Source organism: Neophocaena asiaeorientalis, unplaced genomic scaffold, assembly GCF_003031525.2.
Source record: "Neophocaena asiaeorientalis asiaeorientalis breed wild unplaced genomic scaffold, Neophocaena_asiaeorientalis_V1.1 scaffold540, whole genome shotgun sequence".
NCBI lineage: Eukaryota > Metazoa > Chordata > Mammalia > Artiodactyla > Phocoenidae > Neophocaena > Neophocaena asiaeorientalis.
This window is the reverse complement of record NW_020172141.1, coordinates 711,863-725,543: the sequence shown is the minus strand read 5'-3', so window position 1 is coordinate 725,543 and position 13,681 is coordinate 711,863. Positions and strand designations below refer to the sequence as shown.

General features: G+C 46.5%; 1 protein-coding gene across 1 annotated transcript in view; it reads right to left on the bottom strand.

The window, feature by feature from the left end:
* DNAH9 (dynein axonemal heavy chain 9) overlaps positions 1-13,681 on the bottom strand; it is a 301,303-nt gene that overhangs the window by 285,829 nt on the left and 1,793 nt on the right. The window contains exons 3-5 of the mRNA XM_024752602.1: positions 6,093-6,289; positions 3,742-3,900; positions 2,569-2,699 (exon numbers count right to left, since the gene is read on the bottom strand). Of these exons, the coding sequence (XP_024608370.1) occupies positions 2,569-2,699; positions 3,742-3,900; positions 6,093-6,289 (487 nt within the window). The remainder of the gene's footprint in view (positions 1-2,568; positions 2,700-3,741; positions 3,901-6,092; positions 6,290-13,681) is intronic.

Below are 13,681 nucleotides of genomic sequence, written 5' to 3'. Positions count from 1 at the left end.
TGCAGGGGGCCTGGGTTCAATCCCTGGCTGGGGACCTAAGATCCCACAAGCTGCACAGTACGACCAGAACAAAACAAAACAAAACAAAATTCAAACATAAACCCCAGCTGCACAGGGATATGTGTGGTTTGCTGATAAATCTTTAACAACAAGCCCTTCTGGGACAAAAGCCTTGATCTCAAAAGCCTTTAGCATTTGCCAGTTTCTGGGGTGTAAATACTCCCAATCTTCCCACCATGTCTGATCTCAAGCTACTAACCTGCAGTCACTGAGTGCTAGGGAGGGCGCTTTGAAAAGGGTTGTGTACAGTGGGCTCTCTTGAGAAACTGTGAGCCAGTCCACATCAGCTCCAGAGAACCCCTGGCCTTTACTACTCTCCACACACATCCGCCTACAAATATCCTGGACTGGCAACTGGGCCGTCCTGTGCCGACCCTGTTCCCTAGTGGCCAGAGGCGAGAACTCCCCACTTAGTCTTTACTGCCCTGGTCCTTTCCCCTCCAGCGTATCTTTACTGCCCTGGTCCTTTCCCCTCCAGTGTATCTTTACTTCCAAGGTTCTTCGTTGCCCAGTCAATTCCACTTCAGACAATCTTGCTCCCACACATTTGCCTACATCCTTTTAACCTCCTTCTTTACGTCCCACGTGCCCACTAATCCAGGACTATCTCTTTTCCTCTCCTTCTCTTCCATCCATCTGTAAGCCAAAGAACTACCCTGATTGTGGCTGATAAGAACAATGCACATAGTATATCTGTGCAGAATAAAGACAGATGCTCTGAAATGAGAAAATCAGTTGCAAGCTTCTAAAGTATTTTTATTCTCCATAGACCCCACCAATATTTCTGACCAAGTCTCTACCTGGCAACTCTAATCAAAATTTCTTTTCTTCCATCATCGGGATTGAGTTATATATTTCAAGGATTTCTATTTTTACAGTGGTGTTTCTCTGGGACTACTATGATGATATTGTTGTTTCTAACTTCTTTTCATTGCTGTCCTATACTCTGCTGCAAACAACTTTTAGAAGCTGGCCTGGGGAACCGAATCTTTTATAACTATTAATCAATGTGAATGATTATACTCTATTAACCTATTAATGTGAAAAATATATTTGGGGCTCTAAATAACCAACTCATAAATATACTTTTACTATATGTTTTATTTCAGGGCCTCAAATTTCAGTCCTTTGCATACCTCCTTTATGATATTTGTCATGACTGCCTACAACCTGTAGTATTACTTCATACTTTTCTCTAAATTGACTCTCATTTTAGCCTAAATAAAATCATATAAAATGAAAATCTCTTTAAATCTCTACTATAAATGGAAAACTTGTATCATGTGCCAAAAAAAGTTACCCGTTAGCACATTTTAAAATACACCTGTCCATACATCTCCCACAACCATCTCTCACACCAGCACTGGTACACATATCACTTTTGGGGACACCATCTCATTTGAATTGGAGTATAAATTGGGAATAACAGTTGATTCCTCTGGCACACAAAATCTCTCACAGAAGCAATAAACTGAGACCCCAACAGGGACCCCATTCCAAGCCAGCTCTAGATGCTGGCAGAGCAGCCTCCGGGATGAGATTTTAGGGCCTGGAAGGACCTCAAAGACCAGCTACTTAAGCCAGTTCTTCTTTGTTATAAAGCACATGTAAGAAACTCCACCACTGGAACTTTCATTCCTTTATCTGAGTGGTTTCCAAACCCTATGGGAGAAGGTGGGACAGGGGATCCATCAATGGGCTCTGGACACAGGACACTCCCTCTATAGCAGAGCAAATACACCTTGGCAAGTTTTAAATTTTGGACTCACACAGGAGATTGCATTGAAGGAAAGTTCTGATAGAGAAAAAGTGTTTGAAAATCACTGCTTGGGTTAAGCTTAAATCATATGAAATTGCAAACACCTTTAAAAGCACATTCTGACCTACAATACTGAAGAGCTGGGAGGAGTTGTGATAGGAGAAAGGAAAGAAGCAAAGTGCACTGATGAGGAGAGAGGGAGCCCTAAAAATTTTACCTCTTTCTAATTATAGACTTTGCTAGATTTGCAGTTTTGACAAGGGCCAATCTTGTCTGGTGCTCAGATGGCCAGGATATTGCAGTCCCATCTGACAGGCGCAAAAAAGGCAGAATGGAGCTAGAAATGGAACAGAGACTTTCCGAAGAGCCAGGGGGTGGAAGGAGGTAAATTGCAGAGATGGGGGATCACAAAGCGCATTTGCCAGTGTGGTAGAGTCAGTAAGGAACTTCCGCCTACCCCACCTTACAGCAGCCCAGGGAAGCAGGTGGGAAGTGTGTGCGCTGTTCCATGGCACACTCGAAAGCTCAGAGAGGTGAGGCGACTCTGTCAAGGGCACAAAGCGCTGGAAATGCAGACAGAGCACAGGGCAGCTGCTTCCCTGCCTCTGCATTTGGCCTTCTTGCCTCTGTGCTACACTGTCTCAGGTTGGAGTCTATAAGGACTGGAAGCTGCTGAGATCAGAGAGGAAGATAATTCAGCATAAATACGAAATTTGAGTCAATTTATGAAAATACTTGCGGGTCCTCACCTGCTACAACATCTCTGAACATGGCTTGGAAAGCTGGGAAGTAGCTGCTCTGAAGCTTGTCCAGAAGCCCCGCCATGCCCCTCACCTTTATCGTTCTCAGTTGATTATAAATGTATTCCAGATCCTCAGACCTGCAGCACCAGGAGAAGAGTGAACCCAGGTGAACATCAGGAAACACAAGTCACGCTGCGATGACCCACCCTCAGATAGAGAGAGGAAGCCTGCCTCAGGGTGCTTCCGCAGAGGCCTCTGTTCTCAGAACAGTGAGGACCAAAGCCTGAGTGTGGAACACAGGTTCAGAGGGGCAGCTAGAGGAGGTAGCAGCAGGGAACACTGCTGTGACCATCTGGTGGCTCAAAAGCTTGGTAGCTGGAGGTCACTGGCTCTTGCAGGCAGGTTTGGGGTGGGGTGAGAGAGGTGTCAGGGTAAGGCTGCTGGAGGAGGGCCCCGCAGTAGGTCAGCAGAATGATCAGAAACCAGGCAAGAGGATGGGGCATCTCAGCACGGGGTGCAAGTGGGACTGGAGCCCTACAGGCATGCCTGGTCACATGACATGCAAGGACAGGGACACCTGCCTCAAACATCTGTCTGTCTCCTGTTGAGTAAAAGATTAATCAGCACAATGATAAATAGGAGCACGGAAATGGAGAGGAAGAGGGGGAATGAGCAAGAGCAATAATTAGGTCTTTCGGGAACCTGTGGGGCTAAGACACAGTGGACAACGGACTAATGACTGCCTGGAACCTAGGAGACGCCGTTCAGTGGTGAACTGCCAAAACCCGTCTCTTTCTCCAGATCCTACAAAAAGTGTGTGCATACTGACTGTCCAAGGAGAAGGGAGTAGACAGTAGAAAATATGAAAGAGAGTTAATTAATTTTACATGTAATTGAAAGAGCCTTTGAAGAAATGCCAGAAGATACACTGATGGTAGCTCAAGAAACGAGGCATGAGTATTGAACCTTGGGGAAAGTGTCAACTCCCAGTGCAAAGAAGAACTGCATTGACCCAAATGACATCAAGCTGTCTGCTCCAGGGGTGATGAGAGACACTGAGCTGTCTGCTCCAGGGGTGATGAGAGATGCCTGGGGGTGGGACCAGACTCAATGGCTGCCTCCCCCAGCCCATTACCCTCTGAGAGACATCTGCTCCCCAGGGTTTGAGCCTGTGCCTACCTGCTCTTCCAGAACTCCAACTCCACCTGTGGGGTGGGATTCTCCCCCTGTAGGAGAGGCTGGGAAGACTCCCTCTTGAGCACCACCTGGACTTGATGGCTCCACTGGATCACTGCAGACTCAATGGCATACATGACTGACTTATCCATAGAATCCAAGCTGTGAAAGATACAACAAATCTCCTGGGACACTGGAAATAGCTTAACTCTGGGTGTCCCCCAAAACAGAATCCCAAAACTTTTAAAAACAGGTGGGAAATTCCACTTAGTCCAAGCACTCTTTTTTTTTTTTTTTTTGTTACTCGGGCCGCTCACTGTTGTGGCCTCTCCCGCTGCGGGGCACAGGCTCCGGACGCGCAGACTCAGTGGCCATGGCTCATGGGCCCAGCCTCTCCGCGGCATGCCGGATCCTCCCGGACCGGGGCACGAACCCGTGTCCCCTGCATCGGCAGGAGGACTCTCAACCACTGCACCACCAGGGAACCCCAGTCCAAGCACTCTTAACTTTTGTTGGATAACAGGCTCTACCGAGTAGTCAGTGAAAAGTACAGATCTTCTCCTCAGACAAGCTGCTTATGCATGTGTGTATACAGTTACTCATACACAATTATTCAAGATTCAGAGGCTCGCCAATATTCTGAAGGCTAGTTTAAGAACTCCAAATCCTATCAAGTCTTTCTGTCAGTGCAGGAATACACTGGACAGAAAACATCCAAATGGTCACCCAACCCTTGCTTGAGTCCCACCAATGCCAGCCAGCTCCCTACTTGACAAGGCAGCACATTCCTCAGATCAGCTCTCCCTGGGAGACAGTTTGTCTCTACTTTGAACCACATCTATCGCCCTGCCAGTCCCTCATTCGGTCTTAGTTCTGACCTCTGCAGTAAGAGGAAATAGGTTACTTTCTCCTCCACATGGCAAGCTATCAGACATCCAAACACTACTATCCTTTGTTCTCACTTTTCTAATGAAGAATGCAATTCCCATGCATTCCCCCCATACACCTTCTAAATAAACTAACTAACTAAGGATGTTTGGAAGGGATTAAAAATCAAAAATACATTTTGGTTGCCTTTTCACCAAGTCTGAACTGACAATAGTTCATGCCAAGAACCCAGGACATGGGTGACAAAGAAAGAGAATCTGTCATTTGCATTTTCATGCCAGAAACCTACCTTCACTTAATTTAATTAAATTCATATTTGCTGAGCAATGATATGGCACAAGTGATTATGGACGGTATTAAAGGGAGAAGATACTCACCTCCCTGAAATATGATCCAACCTTTTGGGAAATTATCAAATTTGAACAAAGGGAGACAAACTCAGCAATGATTATATACACACACACAGTGAATATTATTATGTTAAAAGAGAAAAGGAATAGGAAAAGGGTAATTTGAATTTATTTATTTTGGAAATTGTGTATTTTTATTAAACCACAGTAAGTTTTACAGTTAACCGGGAAATTGCTTCAAATTATATATGTAGCAAATTACTTCCAACAGCAAAAACTCATTATAAAGTACATTGCTATCCCGTGCATTACTTATTCTTCAGATAAAATCATGGGCCCTGAATACACAATGATGACATAATACATTTGGAGACTCCCGGCAATATGGCAGACCAAGCACATGTAGGAAGATGGCCTGTTGCCACAAACGTATAGAAATGCTGGATAGAAGATGATTAAAAAATAGCATTTAGATATATAGCCTGGCTCGAATGAAAAAGAAAAGAATCCCCACAGGACAGAAGCAAACCTGGAATAGTAAGTGGAAGCTGATAGTTGGAATCACTCTTACATGGAGAAGAGGATGAGGCTTTAATGTCTTCCCAGGCACAGGAGGCATGGACCTCAAGCCTCAACAAAGCCAGATTTGTTTCTGTTTGGAAAAAAATCCCCAGGACCTGAAAAAAGTCTCCAGCTCCTGGGGGAGGAGGGTCTGGACAGTGACAGTGTGTGCTGGGTAAATGCTGGGAAGAGGCGTGCTGTCTCCCAGACCGGATCTGGGTCTATGCCAATGATGAGACATTGTCCTGATAAGCGAGACACTGTCCTGATAAGCGAAATACTGAAATCAGCGTGGCTACTCTCAGCCCTGAAATAGTTCTGAGCAAAAAAAAGGCCATGTTGCGTGACAGCCTTAAAAGACGTCCGGCAGACGGACTGGGGCGAGGGTAGTCATCAGCACAAAACATAGTCTGAGGATGCTGGCAAACAGTGGGTTTGTGTGCAGAACAAAGAGATATGCAGAGTCAGGAACAGAAAAGTCGTAAAGAAAACACTCAGATAAACCAGCATCTCCCACATCTCTGAGGCCCATATGGCCAGCCTGGTGGTACTTACGCGGTCTCACTTTCAGAATCCACAAACCCCATTTTTTCTGAGCCGACTGGAAGAGGCAGCAAAGTTTTCCCCTTCGCTTGTGCAAGGAGAACCAAGAGGTCACATTGGAGGCTGTGGGTGTGTCGCTGGACATCTTGGCAAACCACGTGGGGCCAGTCTAGGTGATTCTTCTCATTGGCCAGGATGGGGATGACAACCTGGGACAGACGTGCACAGAAAAGAAAGGCAGGCAACTTCTGAAACCCTAAAGACTATTCTGAGAAAGGTCGAGAGAGCTACATACCACCTTTTGCAGGTCCCTGTTCTGTAGGACCTAATTATTAATAACCAACATTATGTATTGCCTTGGCATCTGGTAAAATCGGGAGGGCCTCGAATAGCCTATCCACAGTTTCCCTGCCCACTCTGCTCCTGCCGCTAAGGCCCCTAGTCCAGCAGCCCTGCTTATCAAGGGGACCAGGCATGGCCGCTGCCCATCCCTGAGGAGTGGGCTTCAGTTCCAGCCAGTGGAATATTCACGCAAGCCGATCCCATCCCCCCACAGGAACCAGTGGGCACCACACCCACTCGATAGTACAAAGCTTGCCTCCCACAGCCCCTGTTCATTTGCTCTGTTCCCACGTGCAAGCCCCCATGTGGCCCTGCCTGGCACAGCATCTCCCTCCTCTGGACTGTGAGTATCTGTGCTAATAACCTGCGGGCCGTCTCATCTGTCCAGTGTTACGTGTACGGCCACCCCCCAACCCTAGGGCAGGAATCCCTTCCTCATCAACGGGTGAAACTGTCACAAAGGCCAAGAGGCAAAAAACAGGACAGATGCAGGTAAGCATGACCCTCTGTCTACAGGTGGCCTGAGAGGGCATTTTAAAGAAGCAAGCCAAGTTGAGGATCTTGAATCTATCTGTAGGGTGAACCTGAGTTGGTTTTGGCCACTGAACATAGTCCCTCTTCTCTTAGTATTCATCTCCAGATCCAGAGGTAGATATGAGAACAAATCTGAGCCAATAAGAGTCAGGCCAAAGTCTTCTATCTGGACATTTTGAGGAAGAGAAGCTTTCTCTCTCTACGAGTCTGGAACAATTGGTGGCCAACTTGCTACCATATGGAGCCTTCGAATATGGTCAATATGGGGAAGAGAGAGTTTATAGGTGGAGGAAAAACCAAGTCCTATGACATCATTTGAGCTCCTGCATCAGGCTGCTCTTCAACTTTCTGAGCTGATTTAAATTCAGGTTTCTACCATTAGCAACTTAAAAAGTTGTGATTCGTGCAACTCACTAGGAACCTCTGCCTGTCAAAAGTTCACAACCAATAGAAAGGAAATACTAGAGAGAAAAACAGATGATCAGGAAATGTGATAAGGAGCTGCCTAGCAAAGACTGAAAAGAAAACACGGACTTAAATGGTTGGTTGGTTTCCATATACGACCAGTGAGTCCATGTGGCTCTGAGATAGATAGAAGGCCTGGACCCAGCCTATGAAGCCAAGAGAATGGTCCTTGCCTGGTCTGTCTGGAAGCAATCACTAAACTGAGAACTTACAACAGCAGGTGAACAGGGGGTGCCGAGAGATAAAATGTCACAAATTGAGCTCTACTCACATTCATGTTAAGAAAGGACCCCTTGGACCCATGGCAGGAGGCCTAACAGGGCAGAGGGGATGAACAAGAATTCTTCTAGGATCTGAAAGGCAGGGACTGTGTCTTATTCTCACAGTCCTCCCTAGGGTCTGGCATACAGGAAGCACTCAATAGAGGTTCAGAGGATAACTGAAATATATGCTCTCTGAAGAAAAAGTGGCAGGTGGGCTTGGGTGCATTTTGGAGGGCTTTCAGTGATAGAAAAATAGTGAATATGAACTTTCTATGAAATGAATATTCTCCATGAATATCTATCAAGAGTCTACCACATGCTAGCACTGTTCTAGGTGCTTGGAAGGCACATCAGTGACCAAAACAGATGAAGATTCCTGACTTGATGAAGTTTATATTCTAGGGAAGAGACAGTCAGTAAACCATAAGTTCTGTGAAAAAAAATGAAACAGGTGGGCTGGAAGTGATGTAATGGTAAATAGAGTGATTGGTGCAGATCTCATGAGAAGGTAACATTTGAACAAAGACTGGGGAGGACAGGGAGAGTGTTGTGCAGACCCTTGGGGGAAGTATATTGAGGGAAGAAGGAACAGCCAGTGCAAAGGCCCTGAGGTGGGAGCATGCCTAGTGTGATCAAGCAGTGTGGAGGTCAGTGAAACTGGGACAGGATTGGCAAGAAGAGTAGGGGTGAGTAAAAGGGGTCAGATCACATGCAGCCCTGCCTGTGGGATTTTGATTTTTACTCTGAGGAATGTAAATCATTGAAGGGTTGTGAGCAAAGGACCAACATGGTCTGACATCTTTTTTAATAGGATCGCTCCAGCTACTGAGTTGAGAATAGACTCTTGGGGGCAAAAGTGGAAAAAGAGATTGGCTAGCAAGTTATTGCTATAATACAGAAGAGAGTGGCTTGGCACAGGGCAGAGTAGAGGGGATAGTAAGAAATGGTCCAATTCTACATAAATTTTGAAGGCTCAGCCAAAATGATTTCTTAATGGATTAGTCGTGTGAGTAAAAAGGAGTCAGGATGATTCCAAGGTTTGGGACTTGGGCAACAGGAAGAAGGGAACCACCATAGCTGACGTGGGGAAGAATAACGGTGGAGTTAAGTTCTTGTGGGAAGAATTGGGAGTAGGTTCTTGGACACGTTAGAATTTGATAAATCTACTGAACTTCTAAGTGGGGACGCTGAATAGGCGTCGGATTTGGCAGTTGGGAGCTCAGAGAAGAAAAGTCTGGAGATAACAAATCTGGTAGAGGTAGATGAGATGATTCATAAGATTCTGAAAGGGAATGAGTGCCCCCCAAGGAACTGAGTATATACAGAGAAGATGCCCAAGCAATGAGCCCAAGGGCTCTCCAATGTTAGCAAGTTAGCAAGAAGCTGGGGTGGTACCAACAGGGGAAACAGAAGAAATGGTGATGGTGAGAGGAGGAAACCAGAAGACTGGTGACCTGAAAGCCAAGTGAAGAAAGTGCTTCCAGGAGGACAGGGTCACCACGAGCTGTGCCAAAGGCTGCTCACAGGTCAAGCAGGAAAAAGACTGAAACATGGCCATGTGATTCAGACAAGTAGAGGTCACTGGCGACGTTGACAACTCTTTCTTTTCCATGCAATGTGGGGGTAGGAGCCTGACGAGTGAAGAAAAGGATAGGACATAGCAAGACTAGACACGCAGTCTAGACATTTCTGCTCAGCTTCACGAGGGCGGGTATACGGTAGGCAGGGAGTTGGAGTTCACCAGATTTATGGTTTTGCCAAAGACGTACGACAAAGTGAGACAGAGGCCGTGATGATAATGATGGAGCACTTGAGCTGGGTAAGGGGGGAAGGACGTGGGTGTGGAGGATGGACAGAGGGCAGGCGGCAGGATCAACGGACTGCAGGTCCCAGCAGGGTCACAGGCTTGTGGCAGGGAGCTGCTGGGGAGAGTGAGCCGGAAAGACAGGAGTAGGGTCAGAGAAAGAGGTGCCTGGAATTGGATCACCAGGGCGTGGTCTGGTAATGCAAGGACTGGGAACGGCACGGGAAGGGGTGGTTAAGATAGGAAGGGCGACAAGGTCAGCGGAGGAGGAAGGTTCAAGGGGCCCAGAGGCCGGGTTAATGAAGGATCACTTACGTGTCTATTGAAAGAGCCACGTGTTAAGACGGGAGCAACGCTGGGGGACAGTCACAGTGAGCAGGAACCCAACCGTGGGGAAATGAGGGCAGTGCTATCAATTTATGACACAGCAATGGGGGGAGATGGCGGCTTTGTCTAAAGGCATCAGATTCAAACTGGACTGTTTTCCACTTGGATCGAGAAGGAGCAAAGAGAAGCAAGGATGCCTGTCTCACCTCAGAAGCAGAAAGGCTGAGTCTTTGGGGGAGAGGTGAGTTTGGGTTAGAGCAAAGTGACAAGAGTGGGTGACAGGAAGTGAGGAAGCTTTTAAGGGGGATGTAGAGTCACGGTAATTCTTGTCCTTTAGGGAAAACCTACAACTAATGTTAACAGAGAACCAACCTGACTCCACGTTGTATCTATTCCTTTAGCTCTAACCGTTGTGCTTTGTTTCCTGTCTTAATCACGCTGGCTCTGCATCTCTGTAAAAGGATGTTGCCTAGAGCCTGAAACACACATGACAGCCTATTCCCAAGGTTTTGCCTCCCAGGCCTGACCTTTAAAGGTGTCAACAAAAAGTTGCAGAACAGAGAATAACAATTGTCCTGTTGGAGGCTTACACTGTGACCAGACCTTTGTGAACAGCTGCAAGAAGTTTGTAATACCAGCCACACCTCCTCCCCGCCTTTAGTACAAAAGAAGCTTGAATTCTACCTCAGGGAAGATGGTTCTACCAGCCCACCATCTTCTTGGGCTGCTGGCATTCCGATTAAAGCCACTATTCTTTGCCCCAACACCTCCTCTCTCGATTTACCAGCCTGCCGTGCGACGAGCACTACAGGCTTGCACTCAGTGATGCTAACACACTCTATTCCAAGTGTCCTGATCGGTTATTTTAAATTTCACGACAAGTCTACAAGGCGCTTCGATCCTGACAGAGGCGAGCTAGCGCGCTCACACCATCCCCACCGAACGCGACAGAACCAGCACTGGAACCCGGGTCCCCCAGACTCCAAATCCCATGCTCCTCTCACGGGGAAAAGGACCCACACTTTTACCGGAAACAAACCTACAGCCTCCCTGCTTCTGCCCTCAACAACCCATCTACCTACGCCCACCGCTGCACTGGCTTAAGGGACACTAAGGCAGAGGCTATGGAAACGGCAAGGAAGGAAAACCGCAGTACCTGACGGCAGCCGAATGGTCCAAGATGGCGACGGGGCATGCACACGCAGAGGCGTCGCGACGCTCGAGGAGAGGCGCTCCCGACGCACGCACGGAGGTTCTGCGCATGCCCGCTCCTCCTGCCCCGCCCCGCCCTTGTTGTTCACCGGGCTCTGTACAAGGCACCCCTCTCCTCACCCGGGGAGAAGGTGGCGTTTTCAGAGCAGGAGCTTCCCCCTTCTCCATTCCTTGATTAAAGAGTAAAGTTTCTGCTCTGCTGGACCTGGTTTCCTTCATTTGGCACTAGCTGGCAGTGGGCAACGGAAGGACCCAGTTGGGGGTCCACCCGACTGGACACCTGATTAGAAAGGGTGGGTGACACTCCCTCTCCAAAACCCCAAACTTCAAAACAGCATCCAAGTTCCAGAGCGCTAGGAAAAGGAACCTGGCAGCAGTGAATGAAGGGACTGGGAGGAGGAAGAAAGGGAGCAGGAGGGCTGGTTTCTAAATTCTGGCAATTCTCCCTTGGAAACATTTCCTGGATGCATTTGCTTTTTACCTTGTGCTAGTGTAATGGGACAGAAAAGTTAAAATTTCTAGCTTCGTTCCTTCGTTAATATCACCCTCCCACCCCCCACCCCCACCAACAAGGAATACTTTTCTCATCCAGGTGGGATATTTTGGCTTTAGTGCCGCTTTACCGGGAGGTGTTAGGACCAAGGTAGCACGCAGCCAGGGGCTGATCCATGAGTGGGAGGGGTGCAGGGCCCTGAAGTGGCTCTGGATCAGCTTCAGGGTGTGTGAAAAAAGCGGATGGGACGGCAGTGGTTGCATGGCCCAAGAATTGCTGTTAGAGCTTTTGAGAAACGCAAGTAAAGGCCTCGAGGTATTTTAAAAATAAATTGTTTTATTTTTATTTATTATATTTATTTATATTTATTATATTTACTTATTATTTTATTATTAGGTTTTAAAAACAGATAACACATTTACGTGGTGCAAATTTTTAAAGTACAAAAGCATGACAGTAAAAAGCTACCTATCCCTGTACCTCCCTGAGTCGCCCAGTTCCTTGGGCCTGTGGATTACTCTGTAAATGAATGTTTTTCCTCCCTCCCTCCTTTCTCTTTTTTAGCAGAAAAGGTAGCATACTATACGTACAGTTCTAAACCTTTAAGAAAAATTATCTTAAATTGCAGCATTATCCACAATAGCCAAGAGATGAAAGGAACCTAAATGTCCATCCACAGATGAATGGGATAAAGAAAATGTGGTATATATACATACAATGGGATACTATTCAGTCTTAAAAAGGAAGGAAATTCTGTCACATGCTACCTTGAGAATGAACCTCTTTGAGGACATTATGCTGAGTGAAGTAAGCCAGTCACAAAAAGACAAATACGTCATGATTCCACTTACATGAGGTACCAAGAGTGGTCAAATTCACAGACACAGAAAGTAGAATGTGGCTGCCAGGGGCTGAGCGGGGACAGGTGGGAGTTGTTCAGCGAGTGTAGAGTTTCAACCGTGCAGGATGGGGGGACGGTTCTGGGGATCTGCCACGCAATGATGTGCCTGAGGTTGACAGTGTTGTGCTGTACGCTTGGAAATTGCTGGGAGAGTGAATTTTATGCGGGTTTTTTATGCCACCATAAAAATAAAATTATCTTAAGAACGGTCCCATTATCAATCATTACTTTTAATTATAGACGGACCTTAATTCGTTCACCCAGTCCCCTACAGATGAACATTCAGTTTGTTTCCAGCCTCTTTCAATGCACCCATAAAAATTCTTGAACATTTAAGAGTCTGAGGTGTTTTAAATTTACTTTCACTCGCTGAACTGTCTTTCCTTGGCCATGACGCCACTCTGAGATGGACCCACTGCCCTCTACGTACACTAGGTGTAGCTCCATCTTGGAACCTTTGTTCAGTCTGCTCCCAGACCCTGAAAGTTACCCTGCTCTCTATTTATTCTAATCCTTCTCCTTGTTCAGGAGCCGGTTCAGAGCTGGAGGTGAAGCAGGGCTCTCAGACCACACGCATATGTCTCTCCTCTGAACCCAACAGCACTTTTTGTTTTCCATATCAATAAACATTGTCTTTATTCTGTAAATTAAAATCTATTCACCTATTTTGCATTTTGTTTATCTTATTTTCTTTTTAAAATTTTTTTAAAGTTTTAAAAAAATTTTTGTTAAGATATAGTTGATTTACAGTGTGTTAATTTCAGGTGTACAGCAAAGTGATTCAGTTATATATATATTCTTCCTTAGATTCTTCTCCATTATAGGTTATTACAAGATATTGAGTAGAGTTCCCTGTGCCACACAGTAGGTCCTTGTTGGTTATCTATTTTATACAGAGTGGTGTGTATCTGTGAACCCCAATCTCCCAATTTATCCCTCCCCCCCTTTCCCCTTTGGTAACCATAAGTTTGTTTTCAAGCACTTCTTCCTATCGTCACCTTTCATGAGGGAATTTGATCCAAGCTTGGATTCCTGCAGGGATGGTGTTCAGACAACACACAGCAGTAAAGCCATTCGGTTATTAAAATACTGAAATACTTCCATATCTACTGAGAAACCTAGCTTCCCTGGGTTCCCTAGAGCTCCTCTGTCACCCCAGACCCTTCTCTGGAACTCCCCCTCCCCAAAGCCTCCTCATGAAGCAACCAAAGGCCAAACACCTGATGCAGCAGGGAGCCTCCAGGACCCAATGCTAGCACC